Below are 25,616 nucleotides of genomic sequence, written 5' to 3'. Positions count from 1 at the left end.
CAAGCTTGGATTATGCAAGTCTTTGCTAACTGTGCATATCCCTTCCCTTGATGAATGCCTTAGTTAATATTTCTATTGCTGCGATGAAACACCATGACCAAAAATTATAAGTTAGGGAGGAAAGGGTTTTATTCAACTTATATTTCCACATCACAGTTCATCATTTTTTTGTTTGACTCTGTTTTGCTTGATATTATTATAACTATTTTAGCTTTCTTCTGATTGCTGTTGTGTGATATTTTTCTCATTTCTTTTCACCTTTCTTGAGTAGGTCTTCATATTTAGCTTATGCTGGCCTCAAACTCAATGTATACGTCACGATGCTCTTGAATTCTCAGCCTCCCACATGCTGAACTACTACCATGCCCACTTTCAAACTTTCTGTGTTTAATATGTATAACATCTTTTAAGTAATGTTTTATGTATATGATTCTTTTGCCTGCATGTATGTCTGGACCTCTTGTGTGCAATGTCCTCAGGTCTGAAGAGGGCATTGGTTCCCTGGAACTGGAATTAAAGAAAGGATTGTAAGGCCTCCATATGGGTGCTGGAAACAGAACTCCAGTTCTGCAAGATCAGCAAGTGCTACTGAACATTCATCCATCTTAATGTAGTTTTATAGTATCAATATCACCAAGGAAAAGTATTTTGCCTACTTCAGGAGTATCTTTTCATATGCTTAGATTAAAAACAATTTTTGTATAGCTAATTCTTACTTTTTAAAGGTAGGCTCTTACTGTGTACTTCCATCTGGCCTTGGGCCTGTATTCCTTTTGGCTCAGCTTCCTAGTTTTAGAATTTTAAGGTATGTGCTGCATGCTCAGCTTAAATAGCTTTGAATGAAAACCTTTTGCTATCTTATTGTAATTAGTGAACAGGGCATTCATTATATGTTAGACATTTATTCCTAGTATTTCCCAGTGCTGGAATGGGAAACAAAAGTATGTGATGCTTGTTTTCATTTATCAGCTTTAGAGTCACAGTTGCTTTTCTTTTAATTATAGGAACAATTTTGATCAAAAGTAACAGTGGTCAGTTGATGCTGGTATCTCCTCAGCAAGCTGTGACAGGAGCCAACACCACAAGTAACATAACTCCAAGGCCAGCAGTACCAGCAAACACGCAAACAGTCAAGATCTGTACAGTGCCGGTAATCTACCTTAATTTTCTTAGTTTGCAGCTACTATCTTCTTATAAACGTGGACATGTTTGCCAGTAAAAATTTGAGATAATTTTGCTCATTTTAAATTTAAGAGCCAATTTAGTTTTGATACTTGGTAATTGCTAAAATAATGAAAACTGTACCTTCATGCTCAGTGATCTTATTGTCCCCAAAAGAATTGTTCAAATGGGCAGTATGTGTCTGCTGAAAGAAAATAACTGTTCTACGTCAGGGTTTTAGAATGTTGTCTGCACGTGGTTGTATGCCTGCATGTGTGTTCTTATGAGTATATGCAGGCCAGAGGCTGATATCCATTGGGTATATTCCTCAGTTGCTCCTCACTGTATTTGAGACAGGTTTCTCATTGAACCCAGAGTTCACAGGTGGACTAGACTGGCCAATCAGCACACTCCCAGGGTACTCCTGTCTTTGCCTCCCTAGCAGTCCCCCAACTTGTTTGTTTTGGTGGTGGTGGTGGGTGGGCGGGCGTGCGTGCGCGCTTACTTTTTACCTGGTGCTGGGGTCTGAATTCAGATCTTCATGCTTACTGAGTGAGTGATCTCCCTATCTCTGTTTCACTTTTAATTTGTAGTTAGTAAGACTCCTATTTAAGTTTTCATTTTCATCCATATGTTAAACAAATTACTTCCAAGTAATATAGAGATCTGCTTTAATATTTCATTAGTTTTGCCTTTTTTGAAGTGACTTTTTTTTATTTAGCTGTTGATTTTTTTTATATGGCTGAAATTTAGTGTCAGTGAATTTAAAAATACTCTTATGAACATCTGTCTTAGGGTTCCTATTACTGTGAAGAGACACCATGACCATGACAACTCTTATAAAGAAAAACATTTAATTATCATCCTGTCAGGATATGGCAGCATGCAGGCAGACATGTTGCTTGGGAAGAAGCTGAGAGTTCTCTATATCTGGATCCACAGGAAGAGAGACACACACTGGCCAGGCTTGAGTGTCTGACACCTCAAAGCCTGCCCCAAGTGACAAACCTCTTCCAACAAGGCGATACCTCCTAATAGTGCCACTCCCTATGGGCTTGTTGGGGCCATTTTTATTCAAACTACAATAACATCTTTATTTAACTCAGAAATGTTGGTGTTGGGGTGATAGTTTGGTTGGTAATTGAGTTGGATCTCCAACACTCACTAAACAAATGCCAGCTGCTGTTGAATACACCTGAGATCATAGCACTAAAGTCAAGAGGCTTCCCAGGGCTTGCTGTATAGCCAGTGAAGCCAAATTCAAGGGTTAGTGAGATACTGTCTTGAAAATTAAGGTAGAGAACAGTTGAGGTAGATGTCCAGTGCCCTCCCTCCCTCTTCCTCCTTTTCTTTTTTTAACTTTATTATTACTGTGTGTGTGTGTGTGTGTGTGTGTGTGTGTGTGTGTGTGTGTGTGTGTGTGTATGTGTATGTGTGTTAGAAGTTAGAGAGAGAGGGAGGGAGGGAGGGGAGGGGAGGGAGAGAGAGAGAGAGAGAGAGAGAGAGAGAGAGAGAGAGAGAGAGAGAGAGAAAGTAGGGGATACTATGCATGCCATGGCTGCACTTGTAGAGGTCAGAGGACAACTTTCAGAAGTCACTTCTCTCCTACCAGGATTAAACTCAGGTCATCAAGCTCTTTTACCTTTTGTGCTATCTTGGTGATCCTACTTCCAATTTTGATACTAGTTGCTCAATTAGTTTTATTTTCTGTCAGTAATTTTCCTTCTAATTTGGTTTAGCTATAAACAAAAAACAGATTTTTGTTTATAATTAAATATTAAATAAGAATGTGTATGTTTTCTATATAACAAATTAAGCTTAAAATTTTATTTTCTTATTGTGTGTATGTTTTGTATGTATGAGTGTGGGTGCATACATGCTATATATTTGCTAAAGTCTTTTCATTTTGTTCACAATACTGACTGATTTAAAATGATTATGGGCTGGAGAGATGGCTCAGCTGTTAAAGGCTAGGCTCACAACCAAAAATATAAAATGATTAATATTGACTGGGTGTGTTAGCAGGTGCCTTGAGGCAGAGGCAGATAGAGCTCTGTGAGTTCCATTCTATTCTGGTTTATGTATTGAGGTCTAGGCTAGCCATGGCTGCATAGTGAGACCCTTTCTCAATAAAACAAAATAAAAAATAAAAAAACCACAAATGACTAGTATCAATAACTTTGTTTTTTTTTTTTGTCCTTTTTCCCCAAGAATTCTAGCTCACAATTAATGAAGAAAGTACCAGTGGCTCCTGTTAATAATTTGACACAGATAGGGACTACTGTGGCAACCACTGCCTCCAGTGCTTCTTCAGGACAAGTAAGTGGTGTGTGTGTTATGTGCGCGCACTAGCTGTTTTCTCACTATTATGCAGTTATTTCTTGCCAGATATTTGTCTATCTGACATTGAAGGCATATAATATATGGTGCAGTTTATCAGACTGTGAACCATTGAAGATGTAGAAACAAGAAAAGGTGATCTATTGTTAGACATCAATTGCATAAATGCATTCAAGTAATATAAAAACCATGTGTTACAGTCTCCAGAAGGAGGTACTAAAATAGAATATGATGGATAAGTTACTATTTAGGAATCAATACTTGTAAAGAGAAGGAGAGCATGTTTAGGCTAGATACAGGAGTGTTAAAGTTTCAGCCAAACTAATAGAGAATGTACCTTGTTAGTGTTATCCCACTGTGAGTCAACATGTTCTGCTGGGCTTTACTGCACTCTCCTGAGTCTTTTCTTTGCAGTAGAGAAAATGGATGACTACCAATAAAATTGTAGCAGCCAAGACCGTACAAGTCTCTCCTTGCAATGATTCATTGACATATCTTACGTCACTTGTATATATACTTGTACATGTTATAGACAACTGTCCTGGGATGCTAGTGGACTTTTTTGGAAACAAAGAGGTTAAAAGGATAGACTATGTAGCCTTACTTCTGCAGCCTACACTAAATCATGTCAGTTCTCCTCTGTCCACCTTATATTACCCTCACTCTTGCCTACTGGCTATGCTGGTCTTGGGAATCACCTACTAGTATAATCAGATTTTTCTCTTAGATCTCTGTGGATCCCTTGGTGGATATGTTCCTGTACTAGTGTGGGTTTTCTGTTTTTCTTCACTCATAACAGAATAGCACAGATTGAGTAATTTATGATGAATAGAAGTTTGCTTGATTCATAATTCTGAAGATGGGAAGTCTAAGATCATGGTGTCATTATCTGGGGAGAGCCTTATCCTATGGCAGAGATATCCTTTATCCAAGAGAGCATATTGTCCCAGGAAGAGGAGAGGTAACACAGAAGAGGGGAATACTAGGAGCTGAACTTACCTTTTTATTAGGATGCTTCTTCTAGGAATGAATCCCCACTCCTTTAATAGCAGCTTTAACCCATTTACAATTAAAAAGTACTCATATCCTGATCACTTTTTAAAGGCCTCATCTCTTTTTTCTTTCTTTTTCTTTTCTTTTCTTTTCTTTTTTTTTTTTTTTGAGACAGGGTTTCTCTGTGTAGCTTTGGAGCCTATCCTGGCACTCGCTCTGGAGACCAGGCTGGCCTTGAACTCACAGAGATCGGCCTGCCTCTGCCTCCTAAGTGCTGGGATTAAAGGTGTGCGCTACCAAAGCCAGGCTTAAGGCCTCATTCTTGATACCAGTATGCTCAAAATTATATTTTAGCATGAGTTTTGCAAAGGATATTTAAACTATAGTGTCCTCTATTATGTGATAGCAACTCTACATCTTTTCAGATGATTAGAGTTAATTATCCCTCTCAGGTTCAGACTCGTCTTTCCTGCTGGTCCCTGAAGTACGTAGGCACCTGAAATACTAGGAAGTATTACAGTTGTAGTGTCTGGTTTCCTATGGAAGCTGTGTCCCCATGAGCAGAAATGGAAAGCACAGAGTCTCCCAGTAGTTATTAGGACTGAGTAAGGGTCTATTCACACATGTGCTCCTAAGTTTCTTGATCCATGTCTTTGTTCTACCCTGGGGGGACAAAGTACCATGTAGAATGTTTTGACTTAGTGATCACTCTTACTCTTGTAGGATAGATTCCCATCCCTATATTGGCCCAGTTTATCTGTGCCTGCTATAATCTGTTCTACTACTCCGCTATGTTGGCAACTTCTGACTAATGCTATATGTGAGCCACTAGTGGGTTCCTTGGTCTGGAGAACAGTGTCATGTTTCCTCCTGTCATGAAGAGGATGCATCTTCCTGGTGCTTACCTAGATAGAATACTGTACTGATAGATCCGTCCCTCTGTTGGTGTTCTGAAGTTTTTTTGATCATACTCTTTTTACATGCCTTCTTTTCTACTAATTGAGGTCACAAGCAGCAAATCTGATTTAAAACAGTGAGTGCTTTTAAAAACAATGGCTATCTATTATTGAGTACTTAGTGTTCTTTAGACTTCATAAGTATCTTACATATCTTGCAATCTATTAACCACCTCATTTCATCCTTGTTAATTAGAATACTCTATATATGTGACAATAGGTTAGAGAAGAAACCGGCCTGATTTCTATGTCAAAAGAATGGGGATTTTAGTCTTAACTCTGGAAACTATTCTTAAACTGAGTACTGAGTAGGCCTGACTGTAAATTCTTTCTAGAAAGTATGTATTTTTTTTACTAACAGGTGTCAGTGTTTGTTTAAAATGACTTGTTAAACATGTCTTATTGTTGGTATGACACAAAAAAACTACTTTGAAACCTTGTGTTCAGTGTTTATGCTTAATGATGAAGATATAATAAGGCCTATTGTTAAGAACATAATTGTGGGGGCTGGAGAGATTGCTCAGAGGTTAAGAGCACCGGCTGCTCTTCCAGAGGTCCTGAGTTCAATTCCAGCAACCACATAGTGGTTCACAATCATCTGTTATAAGATCTGGTGCCCTCTTCTGGTGTGCAGATATACATGGAAGCAGAATGTTGTATACATAATAAATAAATAAATTTTTTTAAAAAAGAACATAATTGTCTAAATGATCTAATTTAGGATTAGTATTTCATCATTTCTCCCTTTTGGTTTTTCAAGATAGGGTTTCTTTGTATAACAGCTCTGGCTGTCTTGGAACTTGCCCTCAAACTCACAGAGCTCTGCCTGCCTCTGCCTTTGCCTCCCAAATGCTGGGATTAAAGGCATGGACCATGGCTGCCCAGCTAGACTTAGTATTTCTAATTGAATATGAACAAGGCTAATGTAATTGCTCTTTCAGACAGGTACAGAAAGTGATTTTGAAATGTAGCATGATCTAGTAAACAAGTGGAAAGTGCATAAAAGTATGAAGATTTGCTATACAAATACATTTTTAGAAAAGTGCAAATGTTTATGTGTGTGTACTTGTGGGTGTGCATGTATGTGTTGTCTTGTGTATGTCCTGTGTATGCATGTGTGTTGAATAAAGTTTTCTTCAATTGCTCTTAGCTTATTTTAGACAGGATTTCTTAATGAACCTGGAACTTGTCATTTGGCCTGTAGAGGTTGTCCAGTGAGGAGTACTCCACCCTGAGATTTACCTGTCTCCACCCTACAAACACTGGAATTACTGGAGTAGAACACCATGCCCAGCTTTTATGTGGGTGCTGATGATCAGAACTTAATACCTTATGTTTACATTCAACCATCTTCCCAGCTCCATTAATAATATATTTTAATTAACATTTTAAGGACTTTTTTGTGTGACACTGTTTTTCACAGACCACCCTAGGGACAGTAAATTTTATTCTTAATTTTGCTTTTGGGGATGGGTATCAGGATTATAAACTTAAGTAACTTGCTGGTAACTAATACTGTAGTAAATGACAATGAAGAGTAGAATGGTATCTGGGAGTGAAATGAAGATCTACTCTAGTTCAGAGTTCTGATAAAGTGCCTTAGATTTTTAAGTGTACCACTTGAAAGCAGAGATGTCAAAATTCATTTGTAGTCTTTTCAGTGTAAAGTGAAGTTCCCACTACTGTATCATTAGCAATACACAATTAACTTTGTGTTGACTTACTTTCAGTCTGTGGCTGTACCTCCTGTCAAGCCAGTGAATACTGTAACTATCCTGAAGCCATCAAGTTTGGGAGCATTATCTACTCCCTCAAATGACTCCAATCTCAAAGCAGAGACCACAGTAGCTGCTCAGACTAGTCTTTCTCCGGTAAACTTTCACCTGCATCTTGTATATAGTTTTTTGGTTTTGCTATATACTCTTTCCTGTGTGCTAACATTTGTGATTATTTTTCTATATCAGATAGTGCTGGAAAATGTGAAAAAATGCAAAAACTTCCTTTCAATGTTAATAAAACTAGCATGTAGTGGATCACAGTCCCCAGAAATGGGACAGAATGTGAAGAAGCTGGTGGAACAACTTTTGGTAAGTTAGGATTGTGTAATTTTGCAAGCTTTATGAGAGTCCATAGGACATATTTCAAATGGGAAATGATGTTTCATATATTTGTTTTAAATAAACTTTCTAAAGCCTTTTGCTTCATTAGAGCTTTGTAATCACTACAGTTAGAAAATCACAACATATAAAAAGTAAATCTTTAGTGTGATAATTTTATCATGTCTAAGATAAACATGATAATATGAACATATTTTTAGGGCAATTTTTAATGTATATTTTGTGGACAGATAGCAACTCATCAAATATCCTTTTTAGTTTTAGATCTCAGACCAACAGACAGTAGTTCTCAAAATTTTGGTATAGAATACCTTAATATTCTTAAAAATAAATACGCTCTCAAGATTTTAGTTTTTGTCCCTGGAATTAAAACTAAGTATTAACGATATTTATTCAATTAAGAGTAACAAAACCATTGAATGTTAACATATGTGATATTTAAAGAAAAATTATGATTTACAAATTAACAAACAGTGGGAAATGACATTGATTTGCATTTTGTAAATTTGATGCTGTACTTAATAGAAAGCAGCTGGATATTCTTTTCTTACTCTATTTTGTGATGGGTTCTTGGAGAATTTGTTGTTAGAGAATTACTGTCTTCTTGAAGAGAGGTAGTTAGAATATTGAGCATTTTAGTAGCCTTCTCTAGAACTGCTTGGATATTGTTTAGTCTATTAGTTAATTGTTACACTGTGAATGAATCTTTTTACTGATGTATAATTTCTGTAACAGCATGCATGTATTGTTTAAGACAAAATGTTGATTCTTAGAATTATTCAGCTCTTCTAAAAGTTTCCATATATTTAATGTATTAAGGTAATTGATTCTTAATTTCACCCAACGTTTACATGTGTACATCTGTATATAGCTATAAATCTATGTCTCTGTCTACCTACCCACCTTCTATCTTGTGTGTGACTGTAGTGTGTATAAATGTGTATGTACCTGCTGTACACAGAGGCCAGAAGAGTGTATCAGGTATCCTATATCACTTTGCTTCATTTGTTTGAAGAAGGGTCTCTCACTGAACCTGGAGTTCATGGCTTTTTTGCTAGACTGGCAGCAAACATGCCCCTAGTAATCTGGTCACTGCCCTGGTAGCATTGGGGTTACAAGGGCTTGGGAGATTATATATGATTGTTATGTTGATGTTGGAATCCAAACTCAGGTCTTTGTTAAACACAATGAGCTCTTAACCATAGCCACCTCTCTGTTACATAAGTATTCTTTGTTTTAGTTTAGTTTTGTTTGATTTTTGAGACATGGTTTTTCTGTGTAGCAGTCATGGCTGTCCTGAGCTTACTTTGTAGACCAGGCTGGCCTTGAACTCACAGAGATCTGCCAGCCTCTGCCTCCCAAGTGCTGGGATTAAAGACATGCACCTCCACTGCCAAGCCACCCACAGAGGAGTCTTTTAAGAAAAGCTTTAAATTCTAAGACGCTATCAAGTTAAGAGAAAGTTATAAATTGTCCAGAATTGTGATTCTTTGCATATTGGAATATTTTCCTTCATGAAAAGAATACTGTTTTTACTGTATTCTCTGATTGGACATGTCTGCTTATTCATTTAGTTCTCTGGTGACATGAAATAAAAAGGCCTTCTAAAGTTGTAATTTACCACTTATGAAGAAACTTGTCTAAAATCATGTATTAAGTACTTTGCCTCATTTAATTTTTAAGAGACTGGCTCACTGCTGTCTATGCTGGCCTTCGACTCCTCGATAAAGTGATTTTCCTGTGTCAACATCCCGAGTAGCTTGCCTCACAAGCATTCACCGCTGTACCTAGTTTTGTTTCTTAAAATATTCGTAGACTGGGGAGGCTGTGGTCAGGAGTAAAATAAATAATTAAATAAAAAACTGTAGACCTAAAAGTGTCATCTTTCTCCCATTTCTTAGGATGCAGAAATTGAAGCAGAAGAATTTACTAGGAAATTATATACTGAACTCAAGTGTGCACCTCAGCCACACCTTGTACCTTTTCTTAAGGTAGGGGTGTATTTCTTTGGAGAAGAAATTATTTGGGTTAAATTAATTTAAAATCTGAATGTTTTAATGTGACTGGAAATCAGTGAGAAGATACTAATGGTGAATGAAAGCACTTTTGTCAAGTGTAAGACAACATTCATAGTATTGATTTGAGCAGTTTAGAAAAACAGGCATTAAGTAACTTAAGAGAAATTCACATGCATTTAGTTACTCCACATGTGTGGAGGTCAGAGGGCAACTTGAATGAATAGGTTTTCTTCTTTCCCATGGAGATTCATGACATAGAACTCTGGTTGCCAGGTTTGGTGGCAAACGCGTTTACCACTGAGCCATCCCACTGGTTCTCCCCAAGAGGAGTAACATCTTACTCATGAATGTAACTTGATGACTTGATATTGTATAATGTTTGAATTGGAGTATATTCAAAGATTTTTTGGTGTGTATGTGTGTGTGTGTGTTGAAGTAGGGCATCTCCCTAAATTGCTCTCTATCTTATTGAGAACATAGCTCATGGATGTGAGTAATTTTATTATTAGCCAGTTTGCTTCAGGAATTTATTGTCTCTGTGTCCAGAGTGCTAGGATTTCAGGATATTTACATGGGTGCTGGGGATTCAAACTCAGATAATTAGGTACTTTTAAATTCTGAATCATCTCCCTACTCTTCTTAGGTTTTTTTTTTTTTTTTTTTTTTGAGACAGGGTTTTATGTTTTCAAGGCTAGCTCCTGCTTAACATGTAACTGAAGAGTATCTTGAGTTTCTTATAATTCTGCCTCCACCTCGTAAGGGCTGGGATTGTAGATGTAAGCCAACATGCCTGACTTGTGGGGGTGGGGTGAGGTCTTTGTGATCCATATTAAAATAATAACCAAACATGGTTTATTAGAGCCAAATTTTTTTTAGATGTGTGACAATGTATTTTTATTATATAAGTGTAGAGCCAAATTTAATGTGGTTATAACTTAACTATTTCACTAGTGCCAAATTAGTTATGATTATAATTTTTAATATATCATGATAAAAGGACCAAGAAACTGAGAAAGTATTAGCCAGAGATTTGTCTTAGGGTAGGACAAGTTGAAAGATTAGCACAGTAACTAGTATTACATTTAAATAAAGTGAAATATTTGGTCTTTGTACATCAAGAGCCATAGCTAGGGTTGGACAGATTTTTCTAGAATGTGAAGTTCTGTTTGTAAAATCACCCATGGACGTTGTCTGGATGCCCTAACCTACTACTTATTGAGACAGTAGAGGCATTACCTCTAAGGCCCCTTCATTCCTAATGTTTTTTAGTTGTAGGTGCTGTTCATAGCAGTGATATTTTTCTTTGTCCATTGATGCTTTGCCCCTATTGTATGGACTGTAAGGGAGAAGAAAAATTGGTGACTATCTGCTGTGTGACACATGATGTCAGTTTTCAATTGTTAACAATAAATGTTGAGGTGCTAAACTTTTTAAGAGAAAGGCATATTTTGACACACAGTTTTTTAGAGTTTATATTTTGTAATTGCCTATGGTTTTAGTTGTGTGACAACATATTATGACAGCAGCATGTGATAAAAATCAGACTGCTCATCACATGGCCTGGAAGTGAAAGAGAAAGAAACTAGAGTCCTGCAGTCCTGTGAATACCACCATGCCCCAATCCCCTTAAGATGAAGACTTACCCTGGGCCCCATTTCTTAAAAACTTCTACTAGTACTTTTTCATGGTGCCAAGCTGGGGTCCAGTCCTCTAACACACAACCTTTGAGAAGTACTGAAGATATATGTCAACCATAGCAAAAGACATAATGTGTATTGTTTGCACTTGATTGTCGTATGACCTTTTGAGAATAGACACCAAATAGTATTTTCTGTTTTAGAGAGAACAAAAACCATTTAAATTGCCATTTTGTTTTCCCAGGATTTGTTAATTTATATTTTTGAGTGTTTTACCTGCATGCATGTACATGCATATGTCTCTTGTCCCAGGAGGTCAGAAGGTGTTAGATCCCCTATGTAGTTATGGATGGTTGTGAGTTGCCATGTAGGTGCTGGTAACCAAACCTGGGTCATCTACCATCAACCATTAACTACAAGTAAGTCCCCAGGGAGTGGTGGGGGCTTGTGTGCCCTTAATCTTCCACTATAGAATGTTGAAGGGACAAATTTTGTGCAGATCATTTTCTTTAAATAAGGTTTTGTTTTGAGAATTTCATAAATGCATACTATATGCTTTGATCATAATCACCATGTCTTTCCCATCCAGTTTGATACTCTGTCCATTTAATAGTCCCTATTTGCCACTCCTCCTAAGTTCATGTTTTTGTTTGTTTGTTTTCTTTTTTTATAAAACCCAGTGAGTTCAGTTTGTGCCACCCACATTCTCTGTTGTGAGGCCAACCCATCAGGGGCCACGCTCCTAAGGAAAACTGACTTTCTCTCCCCCAGAAACCATCAGCTATCAATAATTCCTCGGAGGTGGGGGCTTGTGAACTTTCTCTTATTTTATGACAGGGTGTTGATGGTCTTGTGCAGGCGGCCAGAGCTGTTATGTGCTCATGAGTGAAGTAGTCCTGTCATGTCCAGAGGACTCTATTTCAGTTCAGTCCTCCTGATCTGGTCCTTATCTTTCTGCTCATTCTCTGAGATGTCCCCTGAGCCTTGAGGGGAAAGATTGTTATATAGATGTCTCATTTGTGACTGAGTCTCTTCACTTTGAACAGTTTTGAGTTTCTGTGCTAATTGCTACCCACTGCACAAAGAAACTTTTCTGATGAGGTCTGAGAGCTGCACTAATCTGTAGTTTAGAGGTAAAAATTTAGAGAAAGTTTTGATACTATGTTCATTTAGCTGAATAATAGTAGTAGGATCACTCCTGGGGCATATGAGCCATTGGTTCCTGGTTAGGTTTATAGTACCAGGCATGTGTATCTCTATAATATTCTTGCCAATATTGCACCCATGAGTGCCTTTTTGCCAAGCCACTTGTTAATGTAATTCACTGGATTCTCTAGCTAAGACTGTTGATGAATTACCCCCAGCAGCATGCACAGTATTGTGAAAGCTAATCAGTAATGAGGTATCTTCCTGATCAAGTACCAACTTCGTTTCTCCATGTCCTCTGGCCAAAGTGTGTGGTATCTTCCATAGTAGGGTCTTACCAAGTGGAAATAGCCTATATTGCTTTAGGGGTCTCTGGGGCAACCTTGGCTAACAGGTTGAAAGATGTATCCCATACTTTCTACTGTTTTTTTTTTTTTTATTATCCCTTCCCATCCTTTTCCCCACTAAAACCTCTTCCCACCCCCCACTCCCTTTTTTCGAGACAGTGTTGTTTTGTGTAGCCTTGCCTGTTCTAGAACTACCTCTGTAGAGGAACTCACAGAGATTTGCCTGCTTCTGTCTCCCAAGTACTGGAATTAAAGACATCCTTCCTTTTTCCCTCCTTCCTTCCCTTACTTCCCTTACTTATTTTGAGACAGGGTTTCTCTGTGTAGTCCTGGTTGTGCTAGAATTCACTCTGTAAACCAGGCTGGACTTGAACTCAGATTGATATCCTCCTGCCTCTGCCTCCAGAGTGCTGGGATTAAAGGCGTGCACCACCACACCTGGATGTATCTGCTTTCTAAGGACCTATGAATTCTCCTTTTTTTAAAAAACAAACAAACAAACAAACAAAAAAAAAAAACTTGATGTCTCCTGGCATCACTGAAGAGAGCTTGGGGCTTAAATGCTACATAGAGAGGACAGATTTGGCATTTCAGCTTAATCTTGGTCATGGCTAAGAAATTATTAAATATGCACTTATATTGTCTGTTTAACTCTCATTAACATTTGTTTTCAATTAGGTTTTTCTGAGAAATTCCTTTTACATTTCCAGTTGAAACTTATTAAATCATTTTTCATTTTGTGTTTTATTTTCATGTAAAGGCTTTACATCCAATCTTTAAAAGCTATTAAAATGACCTAGATCCTTCTGTGTTATAATAATCAATAATCTTTTTATGGACTTAGATGAGTAGAGAGATGAGTTATTTTATCAAGTTGATCATTGACATATCCAAAATAAATTTAATATTTTCTCATTTATATTAATATTTTCTCACTGAGAAAGCACTTTGGCCTTTAAATTTATTGTATCCATATACTGATAGAAAACAAAATGATAGAAAACAAAACAGATGAAACACTTGATATACTTTATGTTGCTAAATACAAACTTTGCTTTACTTTTAGCTTATTTTGTTACCTTTATCTTCTTTACTGTTTCTAGAAGAGTGTGGTTACCTTAAGACAGCTTCTCCCTAATTCCCAGAGCTTCATTGAGAACTGTGTTCAGGAAATCTCTGGTGAGGTGGTCATTGCCTCTTGTACCACAACAGCAACAACTTCTCCTGTGGTGACAAGTACCGTTTCCCCAGTCCTTGTCTCTGGAGCAACAGCACCCAGAACACTGTCTGTTCAGACCCTGAATCCACTTTCTGGTCCAGGAGGAACAAACACCGGAGTTGTGACACTGCATTCTGTGGCCCCAGCTGCTGTAACAGGAGGTACAACACCTGCAACTGTTTTGCTCCAGACTTCAAAACCTCTTACAACATCAGTACCAAATACAGTGACAGCAGTATCCATTCATCCTGAGAAGCCAGTTGTGTCTGGGGCAGCAGTTACACTGGCCTTGCCATCAGTAACTTTTGGAGAAACTTCAGCTGCACCTGTTTGTCTTCCATCTGTGAAGCCTGCCATTACCTCTCCTGGGACCAAACCTGATAAACCCGTCATTGGCACTCCAGTCCAGATCAAACTTGCACAGCCAGGCCCCCTCCTTCCACAGTCACCTGGCATTCCACAGGCCGTCCAAGTCAAGCAACTAGTGAGTACCATTTCATTTCTCCCTCAGCTACTTACTCAGAAAACTTTACACATTCAGGATATTGATGAGACTTTATATACTTCCCAAATTTGACTAGTTGAGATTCTTTTAGACTCACTTGTTTGGTTTTCCTTTTTATAGTTGTTCAGAGAAGCTCACACACAGTGTTTATTGAACATTTGAGAGGAGCTGGTGGAAGTTGTGATTTTGTACTTCAAAAGTCTGTTTATTTGTCCTTCCTACTCCCTTCCCTCTCTTCTTTCTTCATTCCTTCCCTTCCTTCTTTTTCTGTGCCAGAGATAGTGCAAAAATACCTTAAGCATTCTAGGCAAAAATTCTACCACTGAGCTATATCACTGGCCCTTTTAAAACTTATTGCTAAGTTGGCTTTAAAGACTCAATCCTGATAATACATAATTGTGCCCTCAAATGACTGTGTATCTCCTAATGAAAAGGATTGTTTTTATATTAACATAGCCACATGTGGAGCATTGATATAATACTTATTGTTCCAGTATTAATCTTTAAAAATAATTGTTTTTAACATTTATTTGCTTTGTTTCATATGTGTGTTTTGCTTGCATGCATGTATATGTGGGACTCAAATCCTCTTCCCTCTAATTCCTAAGTGTTGGGATTACATTACTGTAATTATTTAAGTGTCTAGTCTAGTTATTTGATAGAAGTCTCTTTGTTTTGTGTTATTGCTTCAATATTACATTAAGTCTAAATATTTTTGGGAGCTATTACATAGGTGATTATTATGATGACCTTATTTTAGTACTGAAAATTGAAACTAGGGCCTTGTATATTCTGGTCAAGTGTTCTTTCATTCAGCTGTAACTCCAGCTTTTTGTTGTGTTTGCACTCTCTGTCTCTGTCTCTCTTGGAAAGCAGAGGGTGACATTGGATTTATTCTGGATTTCAGTCCACCTTGTATTTATTTCTGCATATGTACATCTGAGTGAATATATACCACCTGTTTTCTGGTGCCTTAAGAGGCCAAAAGTGGGATTTGTAATTACACAGAGTTGTGAGCCTCTTAGTGTGGATGCTGCAAATGAACTTGTGTCCTCTGGAAGAACAAAAAACACTCTAACACTGAGCTAACTCTCCATCTCCTTCACACAGTTGAATTCTCCTATTTCTGCCCCAAGTATTGGACCTACAGACATGCTCTACCGTTCCCAGCTTTGATGTGGACACTGGGAGCACTATCCATTGAACCAGTCCTTCCACTACCTTTTTGCTGTAAAACCAGCCAGGCAGTAGTGGTGCAGGTGTGGTGCACATGCCTTTAATCCCAGCACTTGGGAGACAGAAGCAGGTGGATTAAGTGATTTCTAGGCACAAAGTAAGTTCCAGGACAGCAGAGAAACAAAAACATCAAAAGTCCTAGGGTCTCCCTCAGTTGCCATGCTGACTTTGAACTTGCAATCCTCCTCTCATCCTACTAAGTAACTAGTATAGGCCTGTGCTGTTCATTAGGTGTGGCTCTTATTTGGAGTTTTGATTTAAAAAAAAAAATGCTAAGGAGTCAGGGAGAAAGTGAAGGGAATAAGACAGGAGTGCATTTTTTTTATTCTTGGTATGTTGAATAGATTCATTGGTAAAAGAAGAAAATTTTAGCTGTTAACTTGATTATTGTTTAGAATTTTCTACTTCACTAAGGAAAAAACTGTCTATCTATCTATCTATCTATCTATCTATCTATCTATCTATCTATCTATCTATCTATCTAGATGGGGTTTCTCTGTATAGCCCTGGCTTGAACCCATCTTGTAGACCAAGGAATGTCAGATCTGCCTACCTCTGCCTTCCAATTGATCAGATTAAAGGAGTGTGCCACCAGCACACATTATATCAGAAGACTATAAAAGTATTGTTAACCCATGGTAGCTACTACATGGTGAATTAATTTGCAATCACTTTTCTAAGTAAGCTCTTACCACAGACTGCTTTTTTGTTGTTGTTGGTTTTTGATTATGGCTTTTGTAAACTTTTGTGTTAGATATGCTGTTTTGGATCTCTTTGATTTAGTTCACTCTGTTCTGTGTGTGCTTTCTAGCCATACTTGTATGAAGAGGTAGAGGCTGCATCTACACATGATTGTCCTCTAAGGCAGCTTCAGGCATAGCAGTTGGCTGGAATTGAAGCACAATTTAACTGTTAAATAGTTGAGGTAATAGTCATTTAGAGAACTCTCACCTTATGTCTTAACACTATGTTTGAATTTCAAGTAGAGAAATGTATAAACTGTGGCAGGATTTCACTGGGTACCTGAACTTAAACTAAGGTATGAAACATTCGTTTTTGTTCAGACCTGCTAATCTACTTTCCAGTCTGTTTTTAAGGAAGAGACTATCTGTTTATAGTAGGCCCTTTCTGAGATGAGCCTCACCTCAATACTACTTTTCTTTAGTAAACAACATAAATAGCATCTTTTGCATCATAAGATGTTATATCTTTTTGGTCTCCTGATACATAAATGTGGCCATTGGTTAGACATCCAACAATACTGCTAACCAAAAGCTTTATCTCCTTTACCTTCTCTTTGCCAAAATAACCAAATCTCAATACACTTTGTTTTGCAGTCAGTCAATCAATGACCGTGTCTATATTCATACTATGATAATCCTTTTAAAACTTATTCATGAGCTTAAGACTTTCTTAATATTTATTTTTGGTTAGAATAATTCTGGAGAATTTTATACATTTAGTCGTTTGCATAAGATCTCTAACTATGCTCCAAGTTGTAAGAATTATTCCAAACTACTATTACATGGTTTCAATTCATATTATCTTATGAGATTCTACATTTTACTTACCACCACTTTAAAAAAAATAGGTTTATTACTGCATATTCTCTTTTCTTCACATGCTATCTTTTTTCCTTGTTGATTATTGTATATTATATTCAGGGGTTCTATGAACTAAAATTGTTCAGTTTCTTTTAGGTGTAAGCTTTTTATTTTGTACTCAAATAGTTGATAGGAGAACCTGCTTGGTAGTTTTGGGGATTTTTGTAAGAATTCAGTTCTTATAAAGACTAATCTTACTGGCTCTCCATCATTTTTCCTATAGTAACTATACACTCAAAGAATACTAAACTTATTATGTATAGAAACAATCAGGTAAATTTTATTAACATCTGGCGGTTTTGATCTGGCAGCTAAGGATGTGAAGAGCAGGAAAAGTTTCCAGTGAAGCAGGTAGCAGCAGAGAAAACTCAGCACAAACAGAAACAGACAGAATCAGCAATTGAAAAAGGCTTTTATTGAGGGTGAAGAAACACACACTGCAAACACACAGAGAAAAAGACTCTCTGCAAAGCAGAGAAGGAACTCAGGAACTGAAAATCCAGTCTCTAGGGCTGAGGGTTTATGTCACTGAAGAGACTTCAGAGTTGGTCAGTGGAAGCACAGGATGGCCAATTAGCTAACAACTGTTGTGTAAGTTGTCCTGCCTTGCTTTTACCTTGTTGAGCCAGTGCATCCACATGGGGCCTCCTGGGGAGGGAATCTCTGGAGGTCTTTGTTTTAAGTTGCCAGGCTTTTGTCTGTCTAAGGTCAGACAGGAGAGGAAGAAGCCTTACACCTTAGAAGTTCATCATCTTTATTACCTATTTTTCTACCTACCAGGGACTCTAACTACTGGTTTCTCCATTTGATGCTTGAAAGTTCTCTTTTAGATATTTGTGTAAAGATTATTTTACTTATTTGAACAGAAGTTAAATTTCAGTTTTAATTAGCAAAAGTAATTTAATTCAGAACAGCAAAATTGTAATTTCAGTCAGTTCATTTTTAAAATTTAAATTTCTAAAATTAATTTTACCAGATGAAATTAAAAGTAAAATTACACAAAAATCCATAGGATTTGCAAACAAAATTCAAGAATGAGAAAGTTAATTAAAAATCCATCCCCTTCCAGGCAGATAATTTTGGAAAGTAAACTGAATGTTGTATGGAGATGGCAAAACAAAACTATAAGAAGAAAAATCAGAAATACAGAGATTCTTTTTTATTATTACAAAATCATATTTTATGTAGTAAAACATTGTGTGGACAGGGAAATGTGCAAGTTTAGAGATACAGGGGTGTAGAGGCTCTACAGTACAGCCGAGACCTGATTTTGGGGAGAGTATATGGTAACTTTGGTAATGGGATGCAGAGGCCAAAGATTGGAAGACTTGGGGTAGAAATTTATTACATGCCCTTCTAGGACTGGGAAGAAAAGTCTGATCAGTAAAGTGTATGTCTGTCCTATGAGTCTCCAGCAGCAGCTGCAGGAGACAGACCATCTTGAGGATGACAAAGTTCACCTTCATAGGCAGTCTCAAAACAGGTTCCATAGAAGATGCCCAGAGTGAATAAAGACAAACTAAAAGTGTCATCCCTCCCAGTGTACAGTCTAAAAGTGAGAAATGCCAACAGGAAAGCTATGTGAAGTCTGGATTTCGGTTGAGGCAGGGAAACTAGAGCTGGGGGTCAGTCAGAGCTCCACAATGAGAGTCTGTCTCAAACAGATGGAACCAGCCTTAGGGGCAGGATATCATCCAACTCATTGATAGAGTGCTTGCCTACCAAATATGTGGGACCCAAGGTTTCAATACCCAGTATTGCAAAACAAAAAAACCGCCCCCCGCCCCCCCCAAACTACTAACCATCATGTCTCAATGGCTAAGCTCAGCATCCTAAGGATCCCTGGCTAGTAGAGCCTTACCACTCGCTCCTGCCAAATAAGCATTAGACATAATTCTTGGTGGGTATTTGGAAAGTCCCCAAGAGACTGTGGGGGCAGATGTAGTAATGGTCAGGTTCCCAGGATCCTCCAGAGGACCAGGCACAGCACAGTAGCCCTCCACCAAGCAGCAAAAGGCCTGAGGCTGCCCAACCCAAATAGAGGGAGGCCCCCAGCTCTTGCTTTTGAACATCAGATACCAAGGGGTTGTAGAAATTTTGGATGATGGAGTTGGCCATCCAGCAAACAGGAATGAGGGTCAGGACCACAGAGATGACAAAGATAATCCCAGAGATGAGCACCAGTCAAGGGGAATTCTTGTCTTCCACACATGTAATGCACTTTGCTCCAACAAGATACACCAAAAGGCCGAGCAGGACAATGAGGAGGGTGATGACACAGAGCTTTTGCAGCTTGTAGGTCCTGGGGCAGTGCCAGTAGTAAGTCATAATATACCTTGCACTGCATCTGGACAGTGCTCTGAACCACAGGACATACACAGCTCTTCCTGTTACTATCTGGGCCACAATGATGCTGTTGCCGATGAAGGCTGTCACCTTCCACATGGGCAGGGCAAGGACACCAGTGCATTGACATAGCCAAGCAAGGTCAGAACTATCCTCAATATTGTAGACGACAGAGACCATGATGAGGTTCAGGGGGCTTCAAAAGAGACTGCAAAGATTCCTAGGTCAAAAGAGAGATTCTTTTTTATTTATTTTATTTATTTTATTTTATTAGTTCAAATTAGGAACAAGCTTGCTTCAGATGTCAATCCCTTCTCCCTCTCCCCCAACATCCCACCTGCCCCTAGCCATCCCCCCTCCACTCCCTAGGCAGGGTAAGGCCCTCAAAAGGGGCTCCCCAAAGTCTACCACATCATCAAAGGAGAGATTCTTGATTGTCAGTCTAAATGCATAAAGGTGTATTCATGAACTTTAAGCCTAAGCCATAGTACTTCAGAATATGCATGATCTCAGATCTCAATTCTCAATTGAAATATATATTATTTTTCAAGAGTTCTTTTCTCTCCTGACTTTGTGGTTCAGATCTGTGATTCTAGTTTCTCAGGAGGCTGAGGCAGAAGGATCACACATTTAAAGCCCACCTAAGCTACTTAGTTTTAGGACTCTGTCTCAAAAACAAAACAAACACATAACACAAAGAATTATGGCAAATGAGTTACTCCAACTTACACCTCTATTGCTAGGAGACCTCTTTTACCAAACAGTGATAGCAATCATTTCATCCTGTTTATTCTCTATGGAGACATTGGAATGTTTTGTGTTTTTTGGTACTTTTTTTTTTTTTTTTGAGACCTGGAACTGTGTAAACTAGGAAGGAACGAAGAGATCCTCTTGCCTCCTGAGTACTGAGATTAAAGATATGGACTACCAAACCTTGTTTGCTATATTTTTTTAGTCGTACACACTTGATTTTTATTATAAATAATTATAACATAGAATAAATTGTTTTTGTAAATTTTTGCTTAGAAGCATGTCTCTTGGGCAGATCATCACACTTTATAATAAACATAGATAAACTTAAGAACTTCTAATTATCTCACTGGCCCAAATACATGATGACTTTTTATTCATTGAAGTGAAAATACAACTTTTTTTTTCTCTTTTTCTTTTTTTTTTTTTCAAGACAGGGTTTCTCTGTATTATTTGGAGGCTATCCTGGAACTCACTTTTTAGACCAGGCTGGCCTAGAACTCACAGAGACCTGCCTGCCTCTGCCGCCTCAGGGCTGGGATTAAAGGCGTGTGCTACCAATGCCCAGCTTCTGTCTTTTCTTTGAAGCTAAAAGTAATATTCTTGTTAGCACTTTAATTTCTGTTTATCCCCAACTATTACGTATTTCTGTAGCTATTATTCAGGAGAGCAGTACTTTCTGAAGGGTTTAGGGATGATACTATTTAAAAATAGTACATAAAAGCCCTTATCTTTTATAGATATATTTTGAAATATGGCTAAAATAAGGTGGTGGTGTTGGTGGCAGCGGCTCATGCCTTTAATCTCATCATTTGGGAGGCAGAGGCAAGCAGATCTCTGAGCTTGAGGCTAGCCTGGTCTACAGAGCAAGCTCCAGGACAGCCAAGGCTACACAGAGAAACTATGTCTAGAAAAATGCAAGAAACAAACAATAATTTTTTATATTTTCTTTAAAATTGAGAAGTGGGTAAAAGGTATAGGTGAAACATGATTGTGCAAGAAGTAATCATTGTTTAATCTAGATTGTGGTATAAATGGTTTCATTTTGTTCTCTATACTTCTGCATGTGTTTGAAATTTTCCATGGTAAATTAAGAAATAAAAGTAAGATCTATATAATTACTTTCTTAAATTTGAATTCCACTATAGCAAATAATATTTAATGTATGTGATAATGTTTTTCAGTTTTGAAGGAGATAATTTTGCTGCATACAAGTTAAACTGGATGTGGTGGTAAACACCCAAACCCTAGCTAGCATTTAGAAAGCTGAGGCAGGAGAATTCCCATGTCTCAGAGGCCATCCTGGAGATAAATTTGAAGTAAGCATTTTTATTGTGTTAGATAGAGGTATATATAGCTAGATAAAAACAATTAAAACTGGAAGTTCTTATTCATTGCTAAAGTGGGGTTCCTTGATTGACTATAATGAACTCTTATTGTTTCAGGTAGTCCAACAGCAGCCTTCAGGAGGCAATGCAAATCAAGTGACCACCATTTCCCATTCGTCGTCATTGACCACTCAGAAATGTGGGCCGAAGATGCCAGTGAATACTGTAGTGCCTACTAGTAAGTTTCCTCTTATATGTACATGTTGTCATTCCAGCTTTGTCACAGTGGATCTGGAACATGACAGGGTTTGCACCCTCTGTATTAAGAGAAGAGGAATTTAAGCAAAGACTGAAAGATAGCAATTACATTTACAGAAACCCTCTTTAGGGGTATATATTATTTTGAAATAACTGCTTATTAGGTATTGTATTGTTAGATAGGACATTCTAGTAGTAAATGTGTTAAAAATACACCAATATAAATAAAATATTTTTCAGTCACTTTTTGTGCATGATGTTTTTATAATGATGCTAATTCTAAAACAATTTGAGGCTACATGAAACATAATCTAGAGCTATTTATAAGATGATTTCTTATTCAGGGTAACATTCACTAGCCTATTATAATGTAAACATAGTTCTATGGTAGCTTAAGATAATCTGATTATTTCATATTTACTAAAAAAAAATGCACTGAATTTTCCTAATGTGACATGATTGCTTTTTTTTTTTAATTCTACTGTTTATTGTTTTGTTTTTACAGCTTCCATCATAAAGCAAATTAGTCTGCCTGGAAATAAACTCTCGCTTCAAGCTCAAACATCTTCTATTCCGAACAATAAAATAAAAGAGAATGGAGCACCATGCTTCAGGTAAAGAAATTCAGTAGTTAAAACTTGGTCTGATGTGGGGAAGTAAAGTTCTAGGGGGAAAACATGGTAAAGAATAATGTGTAAATAAACACATATGAAAGAATGCCTTTTAAAAATCCTGAAAGAGATAGTCCTGGTTTGATTCCTAGCACCCACATGGCAATTCATAACCTTCTGTAACTTCAGTTTCAATGGGTCCAGTGGCCTCTTCTGGCCTCTCTGGGCACCAGGCATTCATGCAGTGAACAGACATAAATGCAGACAGTATAACCATTTACTTTAAGAATAATTAAAAATTACTGAATATACTTTACAAATAGCAGATATAAATCTTACATGCTTTTTTCAATTGTTTTGAAAAACCTGTGTAGTTGTAGTCTAGACTTGGGTATTAAGCATGTTCATTGTTACCTTCATGTACCATTCAAGTCATTTACCTCTGTCCCCTACTTCTGCTAGTCCCTGTTCGTAGACTTGTCGAATGTAGAGATCATTTTTGTTTATTCCTGAACTTCATGTAGTAGAATATTATTACTCTTTTATTTCCAAGTTTGCTTCTGTAGTTTCAGGTAATGGCAGTTAGGAATGTTCCGAAAATATTAAATGTAAAATTCTAGAAATAATTCATATATTTTTAATGTATCATTCCGAATGGCATGACAAAGTCTAGTGTCATCATGTTAAGCAGGTGAATCATCCCTTGTATGGTGTACCCAGAGTTGATATGCTACTTACTGCTTGGTCAACTGGTAACCCACCACAATTATCAAATGAGTCAGTGCCTTTGTTCAGGTAGTTGAGGCTTGGCTGTGTCACAATGTAGGCATTGTATCTTCCATTCATATTATCATACAAAGGGTGATTACAGGTTATTTTGAGGACCGAGAAAAACCACATTAAACTCTTTTTAAAGTATATTGTTATAATTACTACTAATTAGCCTTACTGTGCCTACTTTACAGATAAACTTTATTGTAGATGTCTATATATAAGGAAAAAAAACAGAATACACACACACACACACACACACACCACACACACACACACACACACACACACACACACACACACACACACACACACACACACACACACCTCTACCTTGGTTCTAGGACCCCCTTGTCCAATTCCACAGTCCTTAGATACCTTTTCAGGGCTAGATGTTTTCTGATATAGGGTCTTTTTATTGTGGTTTCTCTTTTTATTGTGGCACTCTTTCACATGTCTCTTGCCAAGAGTCTCTTTCCAATTATTCTGTGACTTGGAGTATATTAGCCTTTTTCTGATAGTGTATTTTGTCCTTATGCCCATGGATACTTCTACTTTCTCTTTCCTGGGTCTTTGCTTTTTACCACAAGACTGGAGGCAGGTGCCCATGGCATGTGGGGCAAATATGAGACATCATAGATGAGTGGCTTTACCTTGAGATGTATTTCTCTTTTTCATTTAGAAATGTTTGTAGTTTGGATATTCTTTGTCTTCAGGCTACACAGAGGTTATAGCTATTGTTCTATATTGGTTTTGGAGGAAATATTGGAAGACAATGATATATTTATGCAATAGTGTTTTCCAGATCAGTGAGTTTTGACAAAAGGCTAAATCCATGCATCAGGTACCATAATCAAGATAAAAAGAATATTTTCAATAACCCAAAAGGTTCTTTTTTTTGTTTGTGTGCTTTTTTGTTTTTGTTTTTGTTTGTTTGTTTGTTTTTGCCAGCCTGGGCCCCAGACTACCACTGATCTGATTCTTAACATTGGAAGTTAAATTGGGGGTCAAGGTGCTCCCCATTTCTTGGCCTCTAAAGTTAGAGATTTAGTTCATTGAACTCAATTTTTCTTTGTCTAAACATGCCAAATTTCCTCAAGTCCTGACAATTAAAGTATTTCTTCATTTTTGTTCATGTTGGTACTTTGTTTCCTGTTTACTAGTGCAATTATCTGAGACAGCTCTCTGTGTTTTGCTTTTTCTTCCCAAGTATTCTGTGATTAGAAAACATAATCTAACTATTTTAATCTTAAATTCACTAGGAGACTTCATTGTGAGTCTTGATGACTATTTTGTGAGCATTTGGTTTGGTTAGAAGGTTTTTAAATGTTAATTTGTTAAAGGTGGCCAGTGGTATGATCTACATCCTAACATTTGTTAGGCTGTAGCTTTTTCTATAACATAACTCAGAATGAATAATAAAATACCTAACTCTGTTTGTAGACTTGCTTCTTTTTCTGTTACTCTTGTCAATTTTTACATTGTGTATTTGAACCTTGATTCTTAGGATTCCTCAATAAGACAGGAATGTACCCGTTTTACTCATTTTGTTTGCATCCCCCAGGGGTTAACATCCCTTCAATTTTTGTTTGCCTTTGTTTGGTTTTCAAATGGTTCTTTCTAAAAAAGTGTTTTATAATTATTACTAGTTAAACATTTTGCAAATGACAAAAATGATAACCCTATTTCTTTTTTTAAAACAGAGTATTGTTTTGCAGTGTGCTTATTTATCTTTCCCTCGGTGTAATAATTAATAATTAATCAAGTTACTGTATAGCCAATGCCTAGGTTTTTTTTTTTTAATACCCAGGTTATTTGGAAGGTTTCTTAGTTATTATTCTATTGCTATGAAGAGGTACCATGACCCAAGCAGCTTATGAAAGAAGGCATTTAATTGGGAGCTTGCTAACAATTTCAGAGAGTGATTTCCATGACCATCATGGTGGAGAGCTTGGTGGCAGGTTGTCACTCTTTGGTCTTGGTGCTGGAGCAGTAGTGGAGAGTCTACATCTGATCCAAAAGAGGAGGCAGAAAGAGAACTGGAGACTCAAAGCCCACCCCCTGTAACAAAGCCTGTAATATACCTTCCCTGACAAGGACATACCTCCTAATCCTTCTTGAATAGTCCACCAATCACCACACATAGGAGTCTATGGGGACATTCTCATTCAAACTACTTACTACAGAAGGGTTTTTTTTCTCCTTCCTTCCTACCTCCCTCCCTCCCTCCCTCCCCCACCCTCTCCAACCCTCCACCCTCCCTCCCACCCTCC

At 37.5% G+C, this 25,616-nt stretch overlaps 1 protein-coding gene and 1 pseudogene across 2 annotated transcripts in view; one reads left to right on the top strand and one right to left on the bottom strand.

Annotated features, from left to right (window-relative positions):
- The window catches only part of Taf4b (TATA-box binding protein associated factor 4b), a 115,193-nt gene that overhangs the window by 9,373 nt on the left and 80,204 nt on the right, over positions 1 to 25,616 (top strand). For both annotated transcript variants that reach the window (XR_004768374.1, XM_027404368.2), the window contains exons 2-9: positions 1,005 to 1,150; positions 3,373 to 3,480; positions 7,181 to 7,321; positions 7,415 to 7,537; positions 9,469 to 9,558; positions 13,819 to 14,418; positions 21,821 to 21,941; positions 22,467 to 22,575. Coding sequence is in view for 1 of the 2 variants with exons in the window: in XM_027404368.2 (XP_027260169.1) it covers positions 1,005 to 1,150; positions 3,373 to 3,480; positions 7,181 to 7,321; positions 7,415 to 7,537; positions 9,469 to 9,558; positions 13,819 to 14,418; positions 21,821 to 21,941; positions 22,467 to 22,575 (1,438 nt within the window). In the remaining variant the exon portion in view is untranslated. The remainder of the gene's footprint in view (positions 1 to 1,004; positions 1,151 to 3,372; positions 3,481 to 7,180; positions 7,322 to 7,414; positions 7,538 to 9,468; positions 9,559 to 13,818; positions 14,419 to 21,820; positions 21,942 to 22,466; positions 22,576 to 25,616) is intronic.
- LOC103162694 lies at positions 19,164 to 19,801 on the bottom strand (annotated as a pseudogene).

Source organism: Cricetulus griseus, chromosome 2 (genome assembly GCF_003668045.3).
Source record: "Cricetulus griseus strain 17A/GY chromosome 2, alternate assembly CriGri-PICRH-1.0, whole genome shotgun sequence".
NCBI lineage: Eukaryota > Metazoa > Chordata > Mammalia > Rodentia > Cricetidae > Cricetulus > Cricetulus griseus.
The sequence above is the reverse complement of the archived record's forward strand: the minus strand, read 5'-3'. Positions and strand labels throughout refer to the sequence as shown.